This window comes from Leucopleurus acutus (genome assembly GCF_964270905.1).
Source record: "Leucopleurus acutus genome assembly, chromosome: 7".
NCBI classification, from domain to species: Eukaryota; Metazoa; Chordata; class Mammalia; order Artiodactyla; family Delphinidae; genus Leucopleurus; species Leucopleurus acutus.
In genome coordinates this window covers 33,780,398-33,808,246 of record NC_139150.1, presented here as the reverse complement: position 1 = coordinate 33,808,246, position 27,849 = coordinate 33,780,398, and the positions used below count along the sequence as shown (strand labels likewise).

The window sequence follows — 27,849 nt, the reverse complement described above, 5'->3', positions numbered from 1 at the left end:
ACGCGTCGCCGGTTTAAGCGCAGTGCGGGGCCGCGGCCGGGGGCGGCGGTAGTGAGAACAGCGCTGCGCTCCAGCCCCCTTTTCCCTCCATGGTTTCTCTCCGCTCCCGTGAGTAACTTGGCTCCGGGGGCTCCGCTCGCCTGCCTGCACGCCGCCCACCGCCCGGGACCGCGCCGCCGGCCTCTGCTACTAGCAGACCCCTTCTGACGGCCCTCGCTGCGCAGGCTGGGACGCCTCTCCCCCCTCCGCCACCGCCGCGGAAAGTTAAGTTTGGAGAGGGGGGAAGAGAGAAACATGGACATGAAGAGGAGGATCCACCTGGAGCTGAGGAACCGGACCCCGGCAGCTGTAAGCAGAGCCCCCTTCGGGCGCCCTCTCCCCCGATGACTTGCATGTAATGGTGGCCACCTGCGGGGCCCCGACCGCGGGTTCGCCGGCCCGGCGCGGGGAAGAGCGCAGCTCGCGGGCTCGGACTGGGAAGGCGGGCGAGCGCGGAGGGGGGAGCGAGCGCGCGGGGATTAACTCTTTGGCGCCCACGGGCCCCCGCGGCCGTCCGGGGAAGGCGGTGGGGTGGGGAAAGCAAACTTTGAGCTCCTCACCCGCCGGGGTCCTTTCCCGGAGGAGCGCGTGTGCGTGTGGCCGGCGGCAAGGGAGGGAGGAGGGGGTTGTGTAACGCTGGGAGCCATGTTTGCAGCCTCCCGGGACGCGCGGCCGGGCGGAGGCCCGGCCTGCCGAGGAGCCGCGCGGCCAGCCGGGGCTGGGCCCATTGCGGGCCAGGCCGTGCTCCGCGCGCCCCGGGCCGGCCGGGGAAGAGGCTTGGGCGGGGTGGGGGGGGCTCCTCCGGCCAGGCCTCGCGGTTGGCGCCGGCCCGGCTAGGGCAGGGGCCGAGGGGCGAATAGGGGGGCTCTTGGCCTCTGAGGGGGACGGGAGGTCCCCTCGGGCGCTGGGGGGCTTGAGCGGGCATGGCTTGGCGCGCGCGGAGCGGGGGAGGGGCGAGCTCGGGCGGCGTCGGTGGCGCAACCGCCGCCCCTCCCCAGGCCAAGTTTGAAAAAAGGATGCGGTTCCCGCCATTTTTCAAGCCTAAAAATAAAACTTTCTCCGGCATTTCTCTCGCTCCCTTTTTGCCCCCCGGGCCTTCCCCAGTCCCGGCCTCCCAGGGCGGGCCTTGCTCAGCCCGGGGCCGCCGGTGTGGCGTAGGCGGCTTCTCCCTTCCCCCGTGCCGCCGCAGCGGAGCCCTGGGGCCCCTGCCTGAGAGGCTGGCCCCTCGGTGTGGGCGGGCGGCGGCGGCTCCTCGCGTCAGCCGGGGCGCGCCACAGGCCGACACAGCGCCATGTTGGCGAGCTCTCGTCTCCCTCCGCCGCGTGAGCCGGCCTGCTGGCTCGGCCAGCCGGGCCCTGCCCGTCCGCACCGGCCGTGGCTGTGGGCCGCCGCTCCCCGGGCCGAGCCTGCGGCTTGTATGGTGCCCGCCTCGCCAGGGCTTGGCTCGCTCTGGCTGGAGCCGCGCGCTCCGGCCGCCGCCGACTCATCTCTTGGGCGCGCTGCCGTCTCCCTCCCCCCTTCTTAAAAGGGCAACGCCAGGCGACCGCCTCCGCCCTGGTCGAGCGTCGGGGGCACGGGCGGGCCTCGGCTGGGCTCGCGGGCTGGGCGGCCTCTGTCCTCGCACGTGCTCCAGGGCCGCCGACCCAGGCCGGCACTCGCCCGCCGCGGCTGCGTGAGCGGCGGGTGGACGTTTAAGAATCGGCTTTCTTTTCTCCCCTGGCCCTCCCCGCGAACTAGAGCGCCTTCCCGTGGCCGGGCGCGGGGCCATGTTTCCTGGCCCCCGCGCGGGGAGGCCGTGCCTCTGCCAGACCCCTTCTTCGGGTGAGTGGCGTCTTTTGGCCCTGGGGCAGCCGATGCTGGCGATGGGCGCGTTTCGTGCAGTCAGGGAGCTATGGGTAACAAGTTGCCAACTTGTGGGAATTCGTCAACCGGCTTTCCCTTGTGTGCATGAGGTTTTGAATTCCTGAGGTCTTCACAAATGAGGTGCCGGGTCGCTGCACCTCGTAGCCTCCCCGTTTGTCCCTGAGGACCTCGGGGGGTGGGCGTCTCGACTCGGTGCTCTGGGTTTTTAAGGTTGAGGTTTGACCTCAGTGGTCCCTTCGGTCCATCAGTCAGACATTTTGTGTCGGCCACGTGCTAGTATATTGAACCGTTAAGCTTCTTCATACTGTAAACCTTGTAGAGTTGTGATCTCATTTTGAGGAGTTGTTAATTTAAGACGTCTGAATTATTATTGCGTAGTTCCAAATGAGGAGAATGTGGAGGAATTAGATTTAGCCAAATTCCAAAAGAAAAGTACACATGGGTCTTCAAAGTGCCTTAAAATCTGGAATTTGAGTTCTTTGAGGGTGCATAAAGTACTCTTAAAATACTCAGCTAAGAGCACTGTTGCTCCTTCTGGGAAGTACAGCTGGGCTAGTTGTATGTGGAATTTGTTCTTATATGAAATAACTAATATATTGCTTTTTAAGAACATATATATGTGCAACCGTTAATTTTTCAAGAAATCAGCTTAAGCCTTGCCCTTTTGCCCAAAACAGGCTAGAGTCGTGAGGCTATTTAACTTATACTGAAAGGTCAGTTTGTCAGTTGCAGTATTCACATATCAGGAACTCAAAAGCCACAGGTGACTAGTGGCTACTGTATTGGACTGCACTCTCCTACTGTAATCCACTGGTTTTTGTTTTTTAATATATGACCTTTTTAAAAAAAATCTTGACTTTTTAAAATATTTATTTATTTATTTTTGGCTGTGTTGGGTCTTCGTTTCTGTGCGAGGGCTTTCTCTAGTTGCGGCAAGCGGGGGCCACTCTTCATCACGGTGCGCGGGCCTCTCACTATCGCGGCCTCTCTTGTTGTGGAGCACAGGCTCCAGACACGCAGGCTCAGTAGTTGTGGCTCATGGGCCTAGTTGCTCCGTGGCATGTGGGATTTTCCCAGACCAGGGCTCGAAACCATGTCCCTGCTTTGGCTGGCAGATTCTCAACCACTGCGCCACCAGGGAAGCCCTTGACTTTTTTAAAAATTAATTTATTTTTGGCTGTGTTGGGTCTTCCTTGCTGCACGCGGGTTTTCTCTACTTGCGGGGGTGGGGGGTCTACTCTTTGTTGCGGTGTGCAGGCCTCTAGCTGTGGTGGCCTTTCCCGTTGTGGAGCACAGGCTCTAGGCATGCAGGCTTCAGCAGTTGTGGCTCGCTGGCTCAGTAGTTGTGGCGCATGGGCTTAGTTGCTCCGCGGCATGTGGGATCTTCCCAGACCTGGGCTCGCACCTGTGTCCCCTGCATTGGCAGGCGAATTTCTAACCACACTGCCACCAGAGAAGTCCGTAATCCACTGGTTTTATTAAATAAATATTTGAGTACCAACAGTATGGCAGGGCCTGGAAAAGCAGTGTGAACAACGCAGAGAGCAGCCCCTTCCGTCCTGAAGCCTCAGAACCTAGTGGTGCTGTTGCAGTGTGCAAGTAAGGGGGCCTTGGGAGAGTGTCGTGGGAGCCAGCCAGGATTGTGGGGTAAAGAATGGCTCCCCTTGGGCTTCCCTGGTGGCGCAGTGGTTGAGAGTCTGCCTGCCGATGCAAGGGACATGGGTTCGTGCCCCGGTCCAGGAGGATCCGACATGCCGCAGAGTGGCTGGGCCCGTGAGCCATGGCCGCTGAGCCTGCGCGTCCGGAGCCTGTGCTCCTCAACGGGAGAGGCCACAACAGTGAGAGGCCTGCGTACCGCAAAAAAAAAAAAAAAAAAAGAATGGCTCCCCTAGGAACTCTTACAGGGAGACTGAGTAGGAGTTAGGTTCTTAAGAGGGGAAAGCTTTGACCTGAAGGCTTTGGGGGGTGAGGGGAAGCTGTAGGAAATTTTAAAATAAGAGTTTAAAAATGTTTTGCACAAAAGCATCATCTTTAAGGTAAGTGAGAAGTTCCAAGATGATTCTAAGTCAGCTAGTCACATGGCTCCATATGTTGTGGAGCCAACTGTTAAAGAGTAGCCTTGACCTCTGGAATCCTGCAGACTCTTGTTATTTGGGGAAAGAAGAAGAACCCTGTCTTTATTGAATGTATTGGTATAATGACAGGAGGCTCTTAAATGCACAGCACAGTGTATTCCTTGGTTGACCTTGATGTCATCAAGTGAGCTTTAAGACTGTTTGAGGAGGGTAAGTGGAGGCTTGATCATCAGTGTTTTTGTTTAAAGACCAGATGGGCTTTTTTTTCTTCAATGGAATTTTTTTTTAATAAATTTATTTATTTTTGGCTGTGTTGGGTTTTCGTTGCTGCACGCGGGCTTTCTCTAGTTGCAGCGAGCGAGGGCTACTCTTCGTTGCGGTGCGCGGGCTTCTCATTGCGGTGGCTTCTCTTGTTGTGGAGCACGGGCTCTAGGCACACGGGCTTCAGTAGTTGTGGCACACGGGCTCAGTAGTTGTGGTGCATGGGCTTAGTTGCTCCGCGCCATGTGGGATCTTCCTGGACCAGGGCTCGAACCCGTGTCCTCTACATTGGCAGGTGGATTCTTAACCACTGAACCACCAGGGAAATCCCCAGATGGACTTTTATTGTGAGTGTGGCTTTTTTGTTTTTATTTTATTTGGGGGTTTGAAGAAGACCCTGGTAACACTTTACTTCTTGTGTTCTTTAGCCAAAGTACATGAGACAGACCAAGATAATAGGTTCCATTTCACCTGTTATAAACCGGTATGCTCATTTCCCTAAGGGGGTGACTTATAAAGAACTATAATAATTCAGTTTTTTCTCAGTCTAAAGCACCTCTTTATATCAGAGGTTTGTTCTCATAGTGGAAAAAATGGCTTAAGATGGCATTTTAAAATAATCTTCAAAAAGAACAGTGATCACTGTTTTTAAATATAGGCAAGGATAGGAAATACTTTATACAAAATATTATTGGTGTTGTCAGTTATTTCACTGAGAGGAAATTGTATAGTACTAGAACATACCATGTATACCACAGAAATTGGTGGTGTTGTCAGATGTGAGAAGAGACATGCAGTAGTAGCGAGATATAGATATTATCTATATCTAAATTTGTAATTTAGATATATTCCAGAATTTGAGAAAATACGTGTTCTTTATGTGAGGCCCTGATCTTTCTATTATGCCAAACATGCCACTGATACGAGCACCTCATTAACTATGAATCTAGGGGTATCTAGCCTTGATGTTAGCTCTGTTCCAGTCTTGTGTTCAAAGTTAGAAAGTCATGCAGTTCCTGTGGTTTACAGTCAATGCCCCTGTGGAACACTGGTGGGCTGTATGCTAGACTGAGACATTTCATATCCCACAAATAAGAGTAGTTTTTCCTTAGTCCCAATTTACTAAAAAAAATTACTTTTAAAAATAAATAACGTGAGGGGACTTCCCTGGCGTTCCAGTGGTTAACGCTTCACTGCCCCAATGCATGGGGCACGGGTTTGATCCCTGACTGGGGAACTAAGATCCCACATGCCGCATGGTACAGCCTTAAAAAAAAAAAAAAAGGAAAAAAAAGACAACGTGAGAAGAACCTTTCCCCCAACTTTTGGCATTTATTGTTTTGTCTGTTGTGATGTGATTTTGAGCTCAGTGGAATATTCTAATTGGTTGCATAGCAGCTAATTGGGTTCTTTTCCTTGTATAAGGAATACAGTCTTCATTGAAGAAAAATTTGATACAGATAAGCTAAAAAAAATAGTAGATATAGATAAGGAAAAATTTAAAAACTCAGAAATCTCATACACACCCATCCTACCATCTAGACATTCTGGTGTATAGTCCACGAGAATGTTTTTTTCTAAACTCAGATCATGCTATTAATGCATATAATATCTTGTTAAAATATAGTAAACATCTTTATCTTTCTCTGGCACAGTTTATTATTTTACAGCCTCATTGTTAACGTCTGCATAGGTCATTTTTTTTTTTTTTTTTTTTTTTTGGCGGTACTCGGGCCTCTCACTGTTGTGGCCTCTCCCATTGCAGAGCACAGGCGCCGGACGCGCAGGCTCAGCGGCCATGGCTCATGGGCCCAGCCGCTCCACGGCATGTGAGATCTTCCCGGACCGAGGCACAAACCCGTGTCCCCTGCATTAGCAGGCGGACTCTCAACCACTGTGCCACCAGGGAAGCCCTGCATAGGCCATAATTTAACCATCCCCATTAGGTGGTTAGAAGGTTTTTTACTGTTTTAAGTAGTATTGAAATGAACATTTTGTAATGTGAATCTCTGTCAAATTGCTTTCTAGAATGGTTCTCCCCACCAGTAGGGTATGAGTGTTTCCTTCCTTCATACCAACAGTTCTGCCATCCAAACACATTTGAGAACTGCTAATGTTCTATTCTACTGCCATTTTGCAAACATTATTTTAAAATAATAGTAGGGTGGAAGGTTTGAAGACTGGTTAACTCAGAAAGAGTTACTTTCTACATTTTTGGACATATTTCCACATATTTCGCTTACTATAATAATCATGTATTTTCTAACAAAAAAATTGATAATGATTTTTAATCCTCTGTATCTTCTTTTCCCCTCTTATAACAATTATAATTGATGATTGGGGAAGGTCACTCAACCAGTTATGGAAAATTTATTTTCTTTTTTTTTAAAGAGTAGCTAGGGGGGCTTCCCTGGTGGCGCAGTGGTTAAGAATCGCCTGCCAATGCAGGAGACACGGGTTCGAGCCCTGGTCCAGGAAGACCCCACATGCCACAGAGCAGCTAAGCCCATGTGCCACAACTATTGAGCCTAAGCTCTAGAGCCCACGTGCCACAACTGCTGAAGCCCATGTGCCTAGAGCCCTGCTCCGCAACAAGAGAAGCCACTTCAATGAGAAGCCCGCGCACCGCAACAGAGTAGCCTCTGCTCACCACAACTAGAGAAAGCCTGCGTGCAGCAACGAAGACCCAGAGCAGCCAAAAATAAATAAATTTAAAAAGAGTAGCTAGGGAAGTAGGAAATGAGAGCAAGTTGGAGAGGATGAAAGGAAAATTCCTTGATCTCCTATGGGGCTCCTAGCCCCAATCCCTGTAACTTGGTTGCAATATATTTCAAAATTTTTATTGAAAAACTAGAGTATCAGCTTTGCTGATAACTATCAAAAACAAAAGTTGAATAGGAAACAGTTTGGATTTTTGTCTTTAGCTCTTAAGTGTTTACCTTAAATTAACGTTTGACAAAAAACTAGTTTAGTTGGAAGATGAGGAATGAAGAAGAGTGAATTTGGCCCCCAAAGTTAAGTCATCTTTCTTCAATCAGAAAGCCTGGTAACTCTGCCTTGGATCAAATAGCTCCCTGAGTTGTGCCCACAAATGTACAAGTGCCTGCCCAACCTTCCCTCCTGGGAGGATTTGGGACATAAGGAGGAAAAACTAGGGCTGCTTTTTCTTGATTAGAGCCTCCCATTTATTCTGGGTCTAGATTGGGATGCCATGGCATTGTATGTCCCCCACCCCATGTACCTTCCTTTGTAAGGCAGTCTGGATCCCTTCACCCTCAAGAAGGAATTGGGGGAGAGGGGAGGCTTAGTTATCTCAAGTGCTGCTGACACAATGCCTGAGAGCAGACACCTTTTCACCAGGGTCCTGTTTAGAACTTTAGACTGGCTAGAATGCTGCTTATGGCAGGCTTTCCAGACCTGTCATCCTTGGGCACAGCCCTAAGTGGACCCTCCTTTGGTCTCTGCTTTCTGCAGTAATTTCTCACTCTGCTCTGTGCTTGTTTGTGGCTCATCTTCTTACTGTGCCTCTGGAACTTTGTTCTGGGGTTAGCCCATTTCTTTACTACGTGCTTAGCGTTCCTGGAAAAGTCTAGGGACATGATTTCACTGCTGAGCCATACAGCCCAGCCCTTCCCTGTACTCACCCCAATACATTCTGTTGCCTCCTACTCAAGGAGAAAATTAAAGGTCTCAGGTGTGCGTTCCCTGACTTCTCACTCTCCCACTTACAAACTTACCTGCACCTGTACCCATCCTAGCCATCTCTTCTCCATGAAAGAGCTGCCCCATCCTCAATAAGAGTAGAATAACATCTCATTTTTAAATATGTATCTTTTATAATTTGTTGTTGTTGAATGATTTTTTTGTTTACTGATGATTTATATTTTTATGGCTTGTCTGCTTTTTTGTCATTTCTTTTGAGGTGTTTGGTTTTTTCCTCACTTAGGGTAAAAACAGTATCCTCAAGAAAAAGATAACTATATGCAAATACCTAGAATTTCCATATGTCAAGAAAGGTCACCAAAAAAGTGTTAAGAGGGATTGGTTGCCGTTTTAAATAAAGAACTCAAAACTCAGAGACTCTAACGTTTATATTTTTTTCCACCTAGCAATAGATTGTGAGGAAACAATCCTTATTACAAAAGAAATTTCACATAAAAAGATAGCATGGCATTATATATAATAAACTTGGAAACATGTTCAATAGGGAGGATTGTAATTTATGGTGCATCCATACACTTTAATTTCTTTAGCCATTAAAAAATATTTATAATTGTTAAAATATGCTAAGTAATATTGTTTCATCTTGCTGTGTTTAAAATATACAAAGACTGAAAAAAAAAAACCCAAAGTATTAAGTGACAAACAGCAATATGCTTTAAGCAGCATTAATGTGATTATACTTAAGATCAGAAAGTAGGTTCTCTTCATACCCAGGTTTCCTCTGTTTCATCATCTGCTCATTCCCCTACAATTCGGACACAAACCCCAATGCCACTTTTTCTGCATTTGACAGTTGTGAAGGCTCCTTCTCATACTGAGGTATGGTGGTAACTAAAATAGACATGACCCTGCCATCATGAAGCTTGATGAAATTTCAAGGCTAGCAGTGACCTTTTTAAAAAATTATTTTATTTTTAATATTTATTTCTTTATTTGACCCCGCTAGGTCTTAGTTGTATCATGGGGGATCTAGTTCCCTGACCAGGGATGGAACCTGGGCTCCCTGCATTGGGAGCGTGGAGCCTTAGTCACTGGACCACCAGCGAAGTCCCTAGGAGTGACCTTTTTTTTAACCTTTATTTTTTTTAATAGATTAATCTCATCATAGAAATGTTAAATAAGGTTATGGAAAAGTCCCCCAGCCAGTCGCTTTCTCTCCCTGAGAAGAATATAAGAAAGTGAATGTGTGATATGTGACATAAATGAAAACATTTTATACATTTTGTGCCTTTTTCATCATACACTGTATCCTGGAAGTGAGTCCTTTGTTGATGGACAGTTGTATTGTTATCTAATTTTTTTCAATCCTTTCCCCCCCCCCCCAGTAACTTCTTATGCCTTATTTCATAAACCTTTCTGGGTGTTTGAAACTAATGCTTCACCTTTGGGTACTACTGATTCTTCTCAAGTCACCTTTGCAGGATCCCCCAGGTTCCATCCTTGGTTCTCTTCCTAGGAATTCCATCTTTTCACTGCTGTCTCTACCCTGATGACTTCCAAATCAGAACTTAAAACTAGAACTCCCATGAACTCCAGACCCTCATGTCCAGCTGCCTGGGGATGCTTTCACCTGGACTTCTCATGAGAACTTTAAACTTGGTATTATTTGTGGTATTCATTATATACCTGCTCCCCCCCTACCCCGACCCCATCCCCAAAGCTGTTCCTTCCTATTTCCATCCAGCTACGTAGTTCCCATTTCTTTAAACCAGAACCTCAATTCCTCTCCATCATCTTTCATACTCAGCAGTTAGATTTGCAGATTTGGACCACTTTAACATCTTTTTTTCCCTCCCAATTTCTCCTTGATTCCTATTCGGCTATTTGGTTCAGCAGACTTGTTCTAACTCTTTGATGACTCTAGTTAAAGCAGAATTTTACCAGTTGAGAGAAATGTCCAAGAGGTACACCCGTGGGCTGGGAGGCAAAATGGCTATCTAAATTCCTCCTTACTTGGCTTTTTTGGCATATTGGTGTCATTCTGTATAACGTTTTTGGATTCTCTGTCAGATATAGTCATAGAAAACCCCCCAAATCAAATAGAAACATTTATTTGTAGTGCAGTATACTACTTAGGTTGGTGGGGGATTACAGTTGACCTTTTTTTAAAAAAAAATGATTTGCTGGTTTTACTGTTTTTAATAAATGTATTTATTTTTTATTTATTTATTTTTGGCTGTGTTGGGTCTTTGTTGCAGCGCCTGGGCTTTCTCTAGTTGCGGCAATGGGGGCTACTCTTTGTTGCAGTGTGCGGGCTTACCATTGTGGTGGCTTCTTTGGTTGCGGGGCACGGGCTCTAGGCGCATGGGCTTCAGTAGTTGTGGCACGCAGGCTCAGTAGTTGTGGTGCATGGGCTTAATTGCTCCGTGGCATGTGGGATCTTCCCGGACCAGGGATCGAACCCGTGTCCCCTGCGTCGGCAGGCGGATTCCCAACCACTGTGCAACCAAGGGAAGTCCTACTTTTTTTTTTTTAATACAAAAGAAATACATGCTTGTAGAAACCTTAGTACAGATAGGAATAAAGTAAATAGCAAAGGTCTTTGTCATTCTCCTGCAGCCTTTCCCAGTATTCACTATGCCCCAAGCACTACTTTCTATAACAGTTCTACTTCACAGATGAGGAAACTGAGGCACAGATAGGTTAAGTGACTTGCCTAAGGTCACACAGGTTGTGAGTGGCAAAGCCAGAATTCAACCCTAAGCATCTGTCTCTGGAGCCCAGCTGTCCTCAGTCTACCTTAAGTTTTCAGATATGCTAATTTTCATCAGAAGAGGAAAGAATGTCCGAGGTAGCTAGAGAAAAGTGGAAGGAAGGGAAGAAAGAAACAAAAGATATAATGGGCCTGTATGCATCCTGAAAGCAAGGCTTCTGAAGAGGAAGTAGAATAGTGAGAAGTAGTGAAGAAGCGAGCAAGAAGTTGTGGTGTTGTGGGTGTCACAGACTCTAAATCAGTTTCCTTCTCTGTAACTGAGGGAAGGGTATGGTGGTACAAAGAAAAATGAGTAAATTCTCCATAAATGTTAGCAATTGCTAGAGTAGTATCCTTGGATTTTGTATGAGAGAGTAAAGATACTACTAGTCCCTATTTTCATTTTAGAACTATCAGCATCTCTTCATACATGCTTGATTAATGCTATTAAACATGTTAGATTCACTGCAAGAATGCCTTTGGCAGTTAAAACTAATTTGCATCAGTGTAAATTTATCAAAATGTGTTTAAAACTTGCAAGTTTCAGAGTCAACCACAGAGCAAGAATGGCAGTAGGGATTATCACGGTAGATATTCACACAGTAGACTTTATTAAATAATCAGTATTCACAGTCTTCAGATGTGATACCTTTGGATGGATTTGAATTCTGAATTTCAGGACCTCCAAATAAGGAGATTTTGTTGCCTGAAAAAGGAACCTAATATCTAACAGTTCTCTCCCCTAGAAATGCTTTCTTACATGTAACACAAAATGATCTTTGTTTTGAATTAAGGCCTCTTGCATCTTGATCTTTTCCTAGTGTTAGAATAATCTTAGTAAAGATTAATAAGACCAAAAGTAGAAATGTATAGTCCAGAAACCTGTAGCCACAATCTCTTAGTGACCTTGATGGGAAAAGTGAAGCTTTCCTCTTTTCCTTGTGTCAGTCTCCTGGGCCTTGAGGAAGACTCAGCCTAAAGGGGTTGTAGGGGTTGTGGACTCAGCCTAAAGAGGTTGCAGGGGTTGTGGTGGGGTATCTTCACTCCACATTTGTAGTTAAAGCTGCCCCTTGTGGAAGAGACTTGGGAAAAGGAATAAGGGGGGTATCATTTCTTCACTTACCTTGTAAGAACTGTAGTTTCTGTCTCTGGAAAATAAAGGGTTTAAATCTTTATTTGTATCATGGTGTGACATTCCACCCTTGATATCTATTAGAATATTGTTACTAAAGGCTTAATCATTTTTCATTTATTTATAACTGTGACCTAGGTCTAAGTTGAGGCTGCCACTATATGTGGGTGGTTTGGTGGGTATTTATGATTGGAGTTTTTGCATTGTTTTCTGCATGTTTTTTAAAGCTTTTCTTCCCCACTTTGTCACCCACAGGTTCGAGAACTTGTCCTGGACAATTGCAAATCAAATGATGGGAAAATTGAGGGCCTAACAGCTGAATTTGTGAACTTAGAGTTCCTCAGTTTAATAAATGTAGGCTTGATTTCAGTTTCAAATCTCCCCAAACTACCTAAATTGAAAAAGGTAAGTTCTTTTTCTTTAACAGTAGAAGAGAGAACCATCCTGCGGAAGGGAAAAATATATGATTCTATCTGTAAGGAAGCGTTTAGTGTAGCAGAAAGCATATGGCCTTTGGAACTGGGCAGATCTGGGATTGAATTCCAGCTCTAACGTTTCCCTGATGGGTAAATCTTCCTCAGGTTACTTAATTTCTCTAAGACTCAGTTTCCTCATCTGTAAACTTGTAATACCACCTGACCTTGCAGAATTGCTGTGATGTTTGGAAATAATACATGTTGGGTGCTGAATAAATAGTAGTTATGAAGAATAATTACTTTGTGAATAATTTATTACTTGTTATGAATCTGTTGCTATGATGTTAACTCATTGTTCTTAGTATGCTCTGGTTTAAGAACCACAGGTGCCTCCCATTCTCCGTGTTTTATGTTAAGGGAGAATTGAAGTATAGACCTTTCAAATTTGTAGTCTATGTTATTTCAAACCCATTATGTAATTCTTAATGACTAGGAAGTTTAAAATGTGTTGTGATTGACTGCAAGAGTTCATTTTAACAAAACTGCTGTACTTCCCTATCCTAGTTGACGGCCCATTGTTAGGGCTTTATTGGTCTAATTATAAACCAATTGCTATCCCCCCTAACAACCCCCCCCCAAAAAAAAACAACAAACAAAAAAACCTCAAGAAAAATGTTTTTTTCATGTCCTTGCACGTTGCCCTGTCACAAAGCCCCAGAATGTCAGAACTGGAAGAAACTTAGATCTTCTAGCCTTGTTTTACAGGCACAGCAGTAGACCCAGAAAATACAGAAAGGTACAGTAATTTGCCCAAAGCCACCCACAGAAGTGGTTAGTACTGGAACCAAAGCTAGAACCCATATCTTCCTGTTTGCTAATCCAGTATCTTTTCCATTACATACGAAAATGTTTGTGGTCATGGCAGTGTTGCAGAATTCTCCACTGTTTACCTAATCTCTTTATTAGGGAGTTTAAGTTGAACCTTCATCTAAAAAAGATACACATAGAAAACAAATCAAATTGAGGCAAAGGACAAGTAGGCTGTTCCTGTAACTTGCTTGCTTGAATTCTGAGAGGGACTTGTTTTTTGGTTAAGTACATGAATTAAAATCCAGAAGTGCTTTTTATTTATTTGCCTTTTTTAGGTAATAAATGCTCAGGAAGTCCTCATAAGTTTCAGGGCAACCCTCCTGTCAGAAAGAATTCTGTTATGTTTAAATTTGTAAATTTTTTTTCTTTTTTCTGACAGTCATTTCCTTTAGAGGTTCAAGTGTAATCCTTTTATGTTTGCATAGTTTATTGTGACATTGGAAGCTCTGATAAGCCTATAAAAAACTGATGGCTTTTTAGCCTGTATCTACATAAACTTGATGCTAGCAGGTCCCTACTGTGTGTTTTGTGTTCTGTTCTGCTTTTCTAGCATCCTGGTACATTTTCCTGAATTACCATGGTCTGTGTACTATCACACTTATTCAGAAAGTCAGTGTATCAGTGTATCAAATCCTTCTGAAGTCCTATTAATCACTTACCTTGTAGGGTCAGAGAGGGAGGAATAGAGATATCTGTAAACCAAACTTAAAGGCACATTGCGTGTTCTCACAGCTGATTTTCTTCCTACCCTAGAGCACAGATTGTTTGTTTTTTTTTTTAACAAGAAACAGGTTCTGAAAGAAATTTTGGTGTATAAATGTCGCAGGTTTCCTAAATTTACACATTGATTTCATTTCAAAATAAATATGCCACTAAATGCTTTGGCAGATTGCCTTGTTATCTCTACTCCCTAAGATACTCATGTTGAAAGGATGTGAATACTACATGTGTCGATATTCTAACCAACCAAGAGAAATTTTAGATATTTTACTGGACTGTCCCATCAGAAGGAAAAAAATGTATTGAAATGTTGCATTTTTCTCTTCCGAAATGCTTATTAACACCAAAGCAGCAGACTTACTGTTTTTTAAACTCATTCTTTCAACGAATATTTAAATTTTTAAAAGTTCCTCTATTCTGCATCATGTACTTCATTTCATTGCATGCCAGACTAAATTGCATAAGTTGTCATGCTGTTCTAGGTACATAGCATAGCGGGGAGCACATTGAAGCTAGCCTGCCTGGCTTCAAATCATAGGTTCACCGATGTAACAGCTGTGTGATCTATGGGCACTTATGTCGTCTCTTCATAGTTCATTTTTGTCATCTGTAAATGGGGGTAATAATTCTACCTACCCCATAGGGTGATTGTGAGATCAAATGAGTTCATGGATTTCTAGTGCTTTGAACAGTGCCTGAAGTACTGTGTAAGGGTTAGATACAGTTACCATTGTTGTTGGCAGTTAAAAGAGAATTGAAACTAGCTGTCTGGCTTTAGTTTTCTTCATCTGCAAAATGAAGAGTTTGAATTAGATGCTCTCAACCATCTTATTTTTCCAGGCTCCAATTTCTTTCACTCTAAGAGTCCAATATTCCTTGGTGAAGGCTCGTTCCTTCATTGGCATACCACTTGCTGTGCTACTTGACCTGCAGCTAAGAAATTAGAGTGGGTTCTTACAAAGGCTAGTGCCAGGTTTGTGTAAGAAGTGTCCTCTGGGGAGTTGGTTTCGTCAGCCCTTTCGAAGCCGTTGCCCCAGTCCCTTTTTCCAAAGTCATGGAGCTTCTTTAAGGGCTTGTACCATTCCTGTAGCCTTCAGAGCAACATCCCCTGGTGGCTTCCAGATGTAGAACTCCATGGCGAGCCAACACTGAACAGAACCAGATTAGGTTTCAAGTGGGCATTGTGAGCTTTGCTTGGCACACAGAATAGCTGCTTAGAATGCACAGACCATTTACCCTTCCTGGCAGGTATAGAGTATTACAACTTCTCAAAGAATTCTCATTTGCTTTGACCCACTTTTTAGGTTAGAAAATGTATTTGCTGATGTTAGGGGCCAGCAAACTGTTATAATTAGCAGCTGGTTAAGAAAATACAACTCTTCTAATCCTTACATGTCTCTCCTTCCCAGAAGTGTTCCTGGGATCTGCAAACTACTTATTTGGGTTTAATCAAACAAAATGAACACACCTGCCCTAATAAAAAATAGAGATCATTTGATCTTGGTGTTTGAGAACTGTATTCATTATTTATAACACTTCAATGATATATGTTTCTCTGTGTGTATTTGTGTGCTGTGTGCATTTTCTCTTAACAGCTTGAGCTCAGTGACAATAGAATCTTTGGAGGTCTGGATATGTTAGCAGAAAAACTTCCAAATCTTACACATCTAAACTTAAGTGGAAATAAACTGAAAGATATCAGCACCCTGGAACCTTTGGTAAGTAATCAAGAATTTGAAAACCAGGACTTATTGGTCATTTTCATTTTCATATTTCTTTATTGTGAGGGAAATAATTGGAAATAATAATTGACTGAGAAAATGGTGGTTTTTTATAGTACTTCTTATAGAAAGAGTCCAGTTTTAAAGAATCAGGGCCTCTTTAGTTATACGTGTTCCTGTGACTTTGCTCTCCCTCCCTTATTATTGTGGTAGCTTCCTTCAAAGGGGAATTCTTTTCTTTTTTGTCCTTTTTAAATGTCATATATTAACTATAGCCTTAAACATTTATCTTAAAATTGTTTCCCCAGACTGGCCAGACTGTTCTATATTATACTTTTACAGAAAAGGCTGTTTATATTGGGTGACATATCTGATCTGTAGATGGAACAGGCCAAGGGCAGCTCCACTGAGTTTTAGGTCTTCTAATTCATGATCTTGTGTTGTAGCTGGATCACTGTTGCCTAAAGTTTTGCATGGGAACCCCCAGATTCTCCTCAGTCTTACATACTGGGATAAGCTATGGAAAGTTAAATGCCAGTTGGGTTATAGACTTGCTGTGTGACCTTGGGCAAATTGCTTCTTCTCTCTGGGCCTCAGTTTCCTCATTTATGAAGCAGGAAGGATAATAATCCCTGCCTAACTTACCTCACTTAGGAGTTCTGAGAATAAAATAAGGTAATGCACTTACTTTGCTTTGTAAGTTGGGAAGCTGTGTTAATGGGGGTCCAGTCTAGTGGAACTTGTAGTGACCAGAAAAGAGCTTCTGGAGGCAGGGATTAATGCAGGGTAGGGGTAGCCCCACAGCCTGTTCTCTTTGGCTGCCACCTGGAAATTCCTATTCCATTCAACAATTCAAGATTGTTAAATGACTTTTTTCCCCTAAATATGACATTCTATTCATAGAAGTAGAATTCTATTTTAATAAGGCTAATGAACTCAAACTTGTTTCATATCACCCAAAGAAGTTTGTGGCAGCTTTCTGGTTTTTTTTTTTTTTTTCCTGTTGTACATAAAGTCAGTATTTCCATCTGACTTAACTTGCAAACATTAATTGGGAGAGGGGCTATACAGCAGATAGGAGCTGTCTTTCAGGATCCAGCACAGCAGAACCCAAGAGGATAAGGCATCCTTCTGCTATCTCTATCTTTTCTGATATCACAATATATTAAAATATTTGCACTTCATATCATTTGTACAGAATGTGCTGTTGATATTTCAAGAGAAGATAGAGTTAAATTATGACTCTTAATAAAGAGGATTTCCTGCTAAAACTATAGGGTCTTTTCCCTCCTAATAGTAATTGAGGGTCTGTTCCAATATAGATTTAGTCACTGTTTACCGAGTCCCTTTGTTTTTATGTTTCATTAAGTAGACCACATTTAGCTCATTTCTCATAAATGTTGCGAGCCTGTTGTTCACCTTTGCTCCATGAATTTTGTCCCCTTTTTTCTGTTACCAGTTCACTCAGATACTTGGGCTCCCTACTTTTTCACTAGTTCTGTTTTCCTCCAAATCAATCCCCATTTCCAATGTTTAAGCAAACATTTATTGCAGTTTGCTTTATTCAAGGATGTTAACATTTGCCCATGTATCCTCATGTAATGCAAAGAAGAGGGAATGTCCTCCTTTTAGAAATGAGGAAACCAAGTTTAATTACTCAGCAGCTGCAGAATAAATGGCGAGTAGGGATTCAAATCCAAGTCCATCCTTCTTTCCACTGCCCTTGGGACCTGTTCTTCTCTTTTTAACCTATAAATTTATCCCATACCCAAATTGACCTAAGCTGGGAGTTCCAAAAGGAGCACTAAATTAAGTGCTGATGGTCTCCCAGTCCCATGGGGCACTCTAAGCCTTTATTGTTTGTGTTAATGACAGACTATCAATTTAGGGTCATTGTAAGCACAGGAACCCCTTCTCTCTAGAACAGAGCACCAGGCAGTACCTTTCCATGCTAAATCACTGGCCATTGCCTAATTCTCCTAGCAGCCTTAGTCTTCTTTGATGTTTCATCAGAAGCTTTTGTCAGTGTCCTAGCATTCAGAGGCAGAGCAGAAGCAGACATTGTGTGGGAGTTGTTCCTGACCTGGTCAGTGATTTATTAGGGCCCTTTGTTGGCTATGAAAGTCTCAATCCCCTGGGGCAATGAAGTATGAGAAAAATAATCATTATAATATTTACCATTTTTGGAGGATCTGCTATGTACCATACACTGTAGTGGTTGCTTTATGTATGTTATCCCATTAGTAATCCTCAACATTTCTATAAAATGGATAGAAATAGTATGGCCCTCATTTTACACATGAGGAAGCTGAGGCTTAGGAGAGGCTGAATCCCTTGTCCAGAGTCACACACTTGGCTAGGGAGTTGACAGAGCCACAGTGCCACACACCCAGGGCTGTCTGGGAAAGGCTGAGCTGCCATTCTCCTGAACTTTCTATTCAGATTCCTGGGGGCGCTAGGTGGGTCTCCTGACGTTATAACTTCAGGATAAATAAAACTGTAGGAGAAGGTGAAGGGGGGAAATGTTGGGTCCATTTTGACTTCTGAAAGTATTCTTCAGTGGGGAAAACACCATCCTCATCCTCATCAACCACATACATTTTGAACTCCGTCTACGTTGAGCCCAGTTCTTACAGTCAATGCAATGATTGTGAATGCCTCTGCTTACTACAGGGACATTAATCGAGAGACAAAGAAGGCATCAATTCAAACTTCCTTGGACACCTTTTTTAAGAGACCTGGGCCATCCAAACCATCCCCCAAAGCCCTTCTAAATTCTAAGAAGGCAAGCAAAATTATTGTTAATAAAATGTTTAATGTTTATTATGGCTAGCCTATTAGTTTTAGGCCAAATTTCTGAAATGGTAGAGTTGTGGGGGTTTTTTTTTGTTTTTTGTTTTTTAAGCAGTATTTACACATTACATTGGGATCCTGAATAATCTGTGTGTAGTGTATTTTGGGCCTTAAAGCACAATTCTACTGCTTTAAACAATTCTAGAGTCCTACAGTTATTGGGGATTTTGTTATTTGCTTTCACTTTGTTTTCTAGCATACTGTTTGGCATGTCCGAATTATTCATAATGGGTCCTTTCTGAAGAAGTAGCAAAAAATGTCACAGATTCAGAGTTGCAGAAACAGGAAAGCCTTGGAGGCCCTGTGTACTAGGCTAGTTGATAGAATTAGAAAACGGGCTTGGGGCACTTTTGAGCATTAAAGATCTGGAGTTGTATGTATTTTTGCACATCCATTCCTAGGAAATAATGTTGAACAGTAAATGGCTCATTCCTTTGAGTGAAGAATTTATACTGAGCCTCTGGGAAAGCTGCCTAAATATATTCATGGTTCTATCTTAGCTGGTATAGAGTCAACCTTTCTGTGAAGAGAAAAGAGTTCTACAGTTGTCTGGGGTGGTATTTCAGCATTTTTTTCCCTCTTTGTCAAGAAGTCATACCTGGGCTTCTGGGGGTCAGGGGCTGTCCAGTAGGGAACCTAATCTGAAAGCTACATGACAGAAAAGCAGTTATCCCTATGATCAGAAGGGCTGGGGACAGCTTTCTTAAGACCTCAGTGTACTGACTTATATAAGCACATTATTGGATCCACAAAACTCTTGGATCACTGTACCTTGGTGTTTTGAGGAGTACATTTGTCTGTTGCTGTAACACTGTTCTGTGTTCCATGCTTGGCTCCATGTTCCCAAGGGCTGTTCAGTGAGAATAAAACCAGTGTGGGAACCTCTTTGATCAGGAAGACGAAGATTTGTGAGTGCAGGGATCATCAACCCCTTCCTCTAAAGGACCAGATAATAGATCTTCTAGGCTTTGTAGGCCATGCAGTCTCTGTCACAACTACTCTACTTTGCCATTGTAGCATAAAAGAAGCCATACATAATACATAAACAAGTGAGTGTGGCTGTGTTCCAGTAAAACTTGGTTTACAACTACGGGAGGCAGGCCGGAGTGGGCCAGCCAGCTGTCATTTGCCAAGGCCTGCTTTAGAGCACAGATTTTCAAATGATTTTGTAACTCCCAAGAACTACACAGATACCTCAAGTCCTGCAGACAAGGTTTTGTTCCATCTTTGTTTCTTCCCAGGTCCTTGTGAATGTTGAAATAGATTTCCCAATAAAGCATCGAAGTCTTTAAACATCAACGTTTATTTTTTTACAACTTGCTTCATACAGAGATCCTCTCAGTAATTTTTTAGAGAATGGCAAACTTTTCTCTTGACTCAGAACCATTAAAAGTTAAATTTTTGAAGCCGTATATCCATATGCCCCCCAAGCCCCTATTTTAAAAGGCACCAGGCCTCACAGTACTTCACATTTTGTGTTTACTGTTTATCGGTTTGCCCCCTCTTCTGCTCCCCATGAGGGTCTATTGTCACTTTCTGTTGCTGTCTCCTTACTTGCCTGTAATACTAACTCTGCCCTCCCAATCTCTTAATTCACCCTTAATCAAAACTTAATAGACCTGGTATTGAAATACTAGTACACTGATGTAATAACAAATGAAGGTCTGAGTAGAATACGTGGACATGTTCCTATTCGCTTTGGCTGCTCAGAAAACTTCTTGGGCCAAGTTTTTAGATCTTAACTGTTTTAGATAGATGAAACGGAGGTTTCAAACAAAGGTATTACAACAAAACTTCAAGGTATGGTAAAATCAGAAGAATTTTACTTTAGAAAGTTCTGGTAATAGTGGCAATCTTTTCCCCCAAAATTACAAAAGAAGAAAAGAGTGTAAAGTTTCTCTACTTGTGAAGTTTCAACTCTGAGTCCCCCTTCTTTTCCCCCAGCTTGCACTGACTCCTGTCTTCCCAGAAAATATCTGCATCACCACACTTTGTGCTTTACTAGGTTCTGTTCTCGAGTGTTTCCCATCTGTGTCCCCAAGTAGAAACGTCAAGGATCTTGATGTTGATTGATTTCATTGAAAATTTTTTTTCCCTTCCTATTCTACCACCCCAGAGCACTGAAGACTGACTGCTTGATAACCCAGCAAGTTCTTACTGGTCATTTGATTACTCAAACATTAAAACCTAGTTTTGAACCAAATTTGTTGAAGTCTCTGTTTTGTCTCATATTGTAAAAAGGTCCAGTTTTAATAAATATTTCAAATTCATATTTCTTAAGACTGTTCATACTGCCAAAAGAAAACAGTTCTCTGAGAGGATAGAGGTAGAAGGGAAGGACTAATTAAAAATCTAGTGACCTAATATAAAGGTTGCAAAGGACTTGAAATGTTTTCCTATGTACAAGGCTGAGTAGGTAGCAGCTAATTGAATTCAGAGCCTAGAATTTTACCTCTTTAGGAGATGGGTTTTGTTGCTTATGTTCCTTTGGTTTAGTAGGTATGTTTCTTGATCCTTTTCCTCAGAAAAAGTTGGAATGTCTGAAAAGCCTGGATCTGTTTAACTGTGAGGTTACAAACCTGAATGACTACCGAGAGAGTGTCTTCAAGCTCCTTCCCCAGCTGACCTACCTGGATGGCTATGACCGAGAGGATCGTGAAGCCCCTGACTCAGATGCCGAGGTGGATGGTGTGGATGAAGAAGAGGACGATGAAGGTGAGTGGGCACAAAGCAACGTGCAGTGAACTTAATTTCTGCTTTCCAAAGGTCCTGATTAGGCCACTGAATGCTCTTGCTATTGAGAAAAATAATTTATATCCATGCATGTAGGCGTTCTGTTAAATTTGAAACTCTTAGGGCATTGAAGTCTTCAAATGATCAAAATAGAAAATGGTTTGTTAGCTAATTAGTCTTGAATTTGGAGCCTAGAGATCATAGACTGCTTCAGTCCATTTTTTGAAGTACTTGTGGTTTATGGTTTACTAAAAGGACCATTGCCTCAGGTCTCCTGCCTTTCTCCTAGCTGTTTCCCTTTCTCGGCTAATGCCAGCTTATCCTTACCAACTCAGCTTTGTCAGCACTTCCAGGAAGCATTTTATGATGCTGGAGACCTAGGTCCTTGTATGTGCCAGAGCATCCCCTCGCTTACCTCTTTCGTAGCACTTGCCACTCTGCTATTCTTGTCCCTTCCAACTATGCTATGATTACCTTCTTTTTTTTTTTTAATTAATTTATTTAGCCGCATCAGGTCTTAGTTGCGGCACGCAGGATCTTTCATTGTGGCATGCCAGCTCTCTAGCTGTGGCTTAGTTGTCCCGCATCGCGTGGGATCTTAGTTCCCCGATCAGGGATCGAACCCTCGTCCCCCACATTGGAAGGCAGGTTCTTAACCACTGGACCACCAGGGCAGTCCCTATGATTATCTTCTTATCTCTTTATTCACAGGGCCTAGCACTTGGTACATGTTTTTTACATTCAAATATAAGTATCTTTCCTGCTTTGATATATGACTATAGAGTTTTAAAAGGTAATGATTTGAAAGCACTATGTGTTGGATTCCATTTTTCATTAATAAAGGAAATAATTTCTAGCTATAACATGGAATTAGAATATACTTTTTATTTTTGACTTTTTTTTAATATATAAATTTATTTATTTTTGGCTGCATTGAGTCTTCGTTGCTGCGCGTGGGCTCTCTCTAGTTGAGGCGAGTGGGGGCCACTCTTCGCCGTGGAGCGCGGGCCTCGCATTGCAGTGGCCTCCCTCGTTGCGGAGCACGGGTTCTAGGCACGCAGACTCAGCTGCTCCGCGGCATGTGGGATCTTCCCGGACCAGGCCTTGAACCCTTGTGCCCTGTGTTGGCAGGCAGATTCTTAACCACTGCGCCACCAGGGAAGCCCCTATTTTTGACATTTGATCAAGGTTTTTTACATCCTGTTATCTTTTTTTTTTTTTTTTTTTTTGCGGTACGCGGGCCTCTCACTGTTGTGGCCTCTCCGGTTGCGGAGCACAGGCTCCAGACGCGCAGGCTCAGCGGCCATGGCTCACGGGCCCCGGCGCTTCGCAGCATGTGGGATCCTCCCAGACCCGGGCATGAACCCGTATCCCCTGCATCAGCAGGCAGACTCCCAACCACTGCGCCACCAGGGAAGCCCCATCCTGTTATCTTTAAGAATCTTTGTATATTTTCTACCCAAACTATCCCTCCTGATTAGCTTGCGCTTTCCTTGCACAGTGACTTGTTTACTCTGAGTCACTCTTAGGATAAAAGGTTTCTCACCTGAGTGGCTTAGAGGAAGCAGAGCTATGAGTGATCACATCAATCAGCATGAAGAAAACTTATTCTCCGAGAATTCCTGATGTTGCTAGAATTTGCAGCATTACTGTATTTAAAGTATTATTTTAAATATCTTTAAAGATGAAAGTTTATAAGACAGAAATGGTTAAGAAAAGTGGAGAACATCATCAGGCACCTTGGTTGCAGTTAGTGGGGTAGTACTCTGGAAGCATTTTACAGTTTTGTTTTGCAGCAGGTTTGAGACAAGGCAAAAAGAGATGGGATGTTAGATGGTAAAGTGGACGCTGAATAGGATGTTTCATCTTGTTCCAAATGTTTACATCACTTAGTCCCTTCATTGCTTGTTCTCAGTTTTTCTTAAAAACCAGTCTGGTTGTCCATATTTAAGTCCACCTTAAATGGGTTGAGCAGCCACCCATGTGCAGGAGCCTGTAAAGAAAATTCCTTGGAGAGTGGAAGGCAGTTCTTCAGAGCAACATCAGTCAGGCAACAAGTATTTGAGAATTTCCTATGTGCCAGGCTTTTAAAACTATCTAAAAACTAGACTAAAAATAGTTTTAAGAAAAAACAAACATGGTTCCTGTCCCTTGGAGCTTACTGTCTACTAAGAAGAGAAATGTTAAGTAATTATAACTAAATAACTAATCACAAGTGAGCAAAGTGTGTGGTAATGGAGAAGCACCAGGTGTGTGAGAGCATAGGAGCTGAGACTGGGGGTCTGGCAAGTTGGCCTGAGCAAGTGATGTTTAACTGAGACTCAAAGGTTGAGCCAGTGTTAGCCACACAGAAAAGAAAGGGAAGAGCATGTGGGGTCCGGAGACAGGAGAGAGCACAGCGAGCTCCAGGACCTGGAGAGGTAAGAACTAGTTGATGAGAGGCCTGTACCAAATGGAGTAGAAACACAGGACACAGGTGCCTTTCAGCCTGCCTGGCTACCACCACTGCCCCCACCCCCATCCCCATTATGGGGTTATTATGGGTGTTTCCCAGGTTCCTGATTTGCACAGCTGGTTTGTGCTGGTACCCTCACCCCAGAGGAGGTTGGTGGGTCTTTTTTGTTTTTTGTGTGTGTGTGTGACTTTTTACTATGGAGAATTTCAGACATAGACAAAGGTAGAAATAACAGTAAAACTAACTTTAACTTTTATGTTCCCATTACTGAGTTTCAGCTGTGGTCTGTTCACGCCTGATATTATTTTACAGACACACACACTCCCACCCACTTCTCCCCTTCCTTATTTTGAAGCAAATCCTAGGCATTGTATCATTTCATCGGTAAGTGTTGTAGTGTACACTTGGTCCGCCAGGACTCCTGGCCTCTGGATTTTATGGGGCTCAGGTCAAAGGGACTGAGCCTCAGCAACTTGCAAGAAAGGAGGTGACTGTGGTTCGTGGTTTTCCCTGACATTGGTGTGGCCCAGCATTTGTCCTGTAGACCAACCCAAAGCTCCCCACCACCTGAGTAGGTGTACCTTGTGAGACACACAGGGTATTTGATGTATTCCTTTTGGACGGTTTTCAGAAGGAGAAGATGAGGACAAGGAGGAGGATGAGGATGGTGAGGAAGAAGAGTTTGATGATGAAGAGGATGAAGATGAAGACGAAGATGTAGAAGGGGAGGAGGATGAAGATGAAGTCAGTGGGGAGGTCAGTGCACCTCTTGCTGCCCTGCTTCCCATTTGTAATTGAAATAAAAGTGGATTGTTTAAAAAAGAAAAGTCTTCTGAAGAAATTAGTATGCTTGTAAATAGACTAATGGCAATCTGATTAATTTAGCTCTTGTCCCCCTTTTAGTAAATACTAAATAGAATACTTACTGAATGCTAACTAGGCAGTGCTTGGCTCTGCAGAGTAAGTTTTGACCCTTTAACTTTGGGAGGCAGCAGCAAGTTGAGTATTCATTCAGTACGGTGAGGAAACTGGAAACATTGAGAACTGATGGGATGTCCTCCCCTTTGTTGTACTGAAGTGAAGGGTATGTTTACCAAGTCTGAACTTCTTGTATATCCAGCTTAATGCAGTAAATGCATTATGTACCTGCTGTGTTAAAGAGTTGAGGATAAAAAGTTGAAGAAAAATGTGGTCCTGCTCTGAAAGAGGCAGGTAGTCTAATTTATGGGACAGGCAGTAATAACAGTTATCTCTGAGGAGCTGAATACCATAGAAGGATAGGAGAAAGGAGTGACTTTGACCCTAAAGGGGACTTGTGAATACAGGCCAAGAAAATTAGACATCATCAAAAAAAAAAAAAAAATGTTCTTTTGTAGTACAAACGTAAGGCTGAGCATTTGTATAATCTCAGAGGTGTCTAATGAAATTAAGTTTCTGAAAGAAGCTTTTTATAGGAAAGGGAATATGGAAGTCTTTGTCCAAACATGCTTTGAAGTTTTTAAAATTATTTCTGGAGTTACCCATCGTAAGTTGTATACTAATTAAAGATGTCTTTAATTAATGCTTACTTCTGAAAAGCAATTTTTAAAGAAAATTTTTAATTAAGCTCATTAATTTAAGAAAATCCAGCAGTTCTCACTATATTAAAGTAGATAAAAGTAACATTACAGTTTTCTCTTTGAATGAACTGTTAAATTTAATTGACAGTTCTTGTTTCTCTTTGTACTTCTTAACTTGGCAGAATTAATCTAATAATGATATGCTATTTACCATTCTTTAGGAAGAAGAATTTGGACATGATGGAGAAGTTGATGAAGATGAAGACGATGAGGATGAAGATGAGGATGAGGATGAAGGTGGGTCACTGCATGCACTTTGGTCCCTCTCAGTTAAAGATCAAGGGAAATGTCTGTTAATTTAGAATTTGAAATCACTGAGAAGAAAATAAAATGCCTTTGGCCCTGGTGGTCTTCAGAAGCACTTGTAAAGCCCCATTAGTGTGTGTGTACTGGTTCACCCAACTGCTCTACAGCAGTTAGTAGTGCCTGTATGAGGATGGGCGGCCCCAGCCTCAGTCCCCACATGTGTTTTTAGACCCCATCGTTTGTGTTACTGTTAGGCATGAGATTTCTGTGTTTGGAATTTTTTCATTAAAAAAAAATCTTAATTGGATTGTAATCTTTGCAGGGTAGATAAATAGCACCTTTCTAGTTTTTATTGGTGTTATTCCTTTCCCCACCACAACCAAAACCAGTGAAACATCTGTTTATTTATTAGAAAGTAGATTCTAACGCTTGTGTAAGTTTCAGAGTACTGGGTTGGTTGCTGTGCTTTCTGTTGGTTCATACTTTCTCAGCAGCATCTTCTCTCTGTGCAAGTCACAGGACTAAAATTACTTTGGATACAGCAATGATTAGGACCTGGTCTCTGCCTTCAGGGAGCTTTTTGGAACACAATTTAGTGCAGATTTAGCTAATTTCATTAAAGTAGCAGTGAGTTTTTACTAGTTGAAAAGACAGAACGACGTGTAGGTCTCTGTGTCTCAAATACTTAAGGAGTCTGAGAAATCTCTTTTTAGTTAATGTAAACTTGCAACAGTTTGAGTCTTGCCATGTTCTAGGCTAGATACTTGTGCTATTTCATTTAATCCTCAGAATAACCCTATGGAGTCAGTGCCATTGTCCCCATTTTACAAATGAGGAAATAGGCTTAAGGAGCTCCAGAGTCCTTGCTATTTATTTTAATAACTGCTAATGTCTGATTTTGGTGACCAACAAGTGTAAGAAAAATAAACATTTGGTTAGACAGCAACTTAACTTGGGAAAACTGAGTTAACTTTGCTGTGATTTGAGGTGCTGCTGTGCATTTTACCCTTCTTGGTTCCGTGGCTACTGTTTATGCTTCTTAGAATTAAAACTGCTTAATTAACAACCTGTTGATTTGATCAAGCTTACATCATTTTTTATCTCCCAACCCTTAAAAAATGCATTGTTGTTACCTCTGTTAGCAATAATTAGGCAAAGTAAATGCCTTTCCAGTTGTCTCAAAATGAATTTTTATTATTGTACAGAAGAGGAAGAAAGCGGGAAAGGTGAAAAGAGGAAGAGAGAAACAGATGATGAAGGAGAAGATGATTAAGACCCCAAATAACCTGCAAAAAAAGAACTGTTCAGTATTGGTTGGACTGCTCACACGGATTTGGTAGCTGTTTAAAAAAAAAAAAAAAAGTAGCTGTGATACAAACCCCAGGACACCCACCCACCCAAAGAGCCAAAGAATAGTTCCTGTGACATTCCGCCTTCCTCCATTTAGTCCCTCTTGGAAATCCACCACCAAGCTTGGGGACTTCACCCCAACAAAATTGTAAGCATTGTTAGGTTTTCGTGTAAGACTCTTGCTGTAGTGTGGATAGCTATGATTGGTGAGTCAACGGTCCGTGGCTGCCAGTTACACTGAGATTGTAACAGCATTTTTACTTTCTGTACAACAAAGAAGCTTTGTAAATAAAATCTTAACATTTTGGGTCTGTTTTTTCATGCTTTTCTTTTCTTTTTAATGAAAATTTTTTTACATTAGGACATTTTATGTGACAACTGCCAAAAAAGTATTTTTAAGAATTTAAGTGAAATAAACACATTCCTCTTTGGTAAAGCCTAGTTGTATGCTTACATTTGTAATTTAAGACTTTGATTGTAAGCCTGTGTTGAAACACACTAAAGAACTGGTTTCTTTGGTGTTTTTATATTAGTGGTTGTTGAGGGGAAATACACAAGTATGTAGGATCTTTGAGCATTTAACTCTAATCCTCATTCTTGATGACTGAGAGTAATGAGGTAGACTTTTGAAAAATAATGTGTGAAATTCAATGCTCTGGAGCCCCTGAAAGCCAGTAAAAATAATGCTAGATTCAAATAATAGATGAATTAAGTAAAGGAGGTAGTATAAAGGAGAAGGCCTTACTCTGAGTCCCAGGAGATCTGAATTCTAGTTCTGGCTCTGCCACTGATTTCCTGTGTGACCTTGTGTTGCCCTCTGGACTACCTCCCAGTCTGTAAAGTTGAGGGGGTGTGACCAAATGGCTTCTGACAGGAAGGTCTGAAGAAAAAAATGGGCTTTGCACGAAGGCTGAAACATGTAGGGTTCGACTGACCAGGTGAACAGGGTATAGTTTGTTATCAAGACAGGAGAGCTAAGGAGGAATGACATGTGAAAAGCTTGGCTGGGGTGGGGGAGGGGCGTGGGTACACACTGCCTCAGCTCAGCTTTTTTTGCGGAAGATGGAAATTTGTTCTTACG

At 42.9% G+C, this 27,849-nt stretch overlaps 1 protein-coding gene across 1 annotated transcript; it reads left to right on the top strand.

Moving 5' to 3' along the window:
* On the top strand, nt 1-27,079 carry ANP32B (acidic nuclear phosphoprotein 32 family member B). The gene is made up of 7 exons (XM_082842262.1): nt 1-348; nt 12,041-12,190; nt 15,387-15,509; nt 20,891-21,080; nt 24,185-24,309; nt 25,334-25,409; nt 26,624-27,079. The coding sequence occupies exons 1-7, from the start codon at nt 295-297 to the stop codon at nt 26,689-26,691; spliced, it is 786 nt and encodes a 261-aa protein (XP_082698388.1). The 5' UTR covers nt 1-294; the 3' UTR covers nt 26,692-27,079.
* Nucleotides 27,080-27,849: the final 770 nt, after the last annotated feature.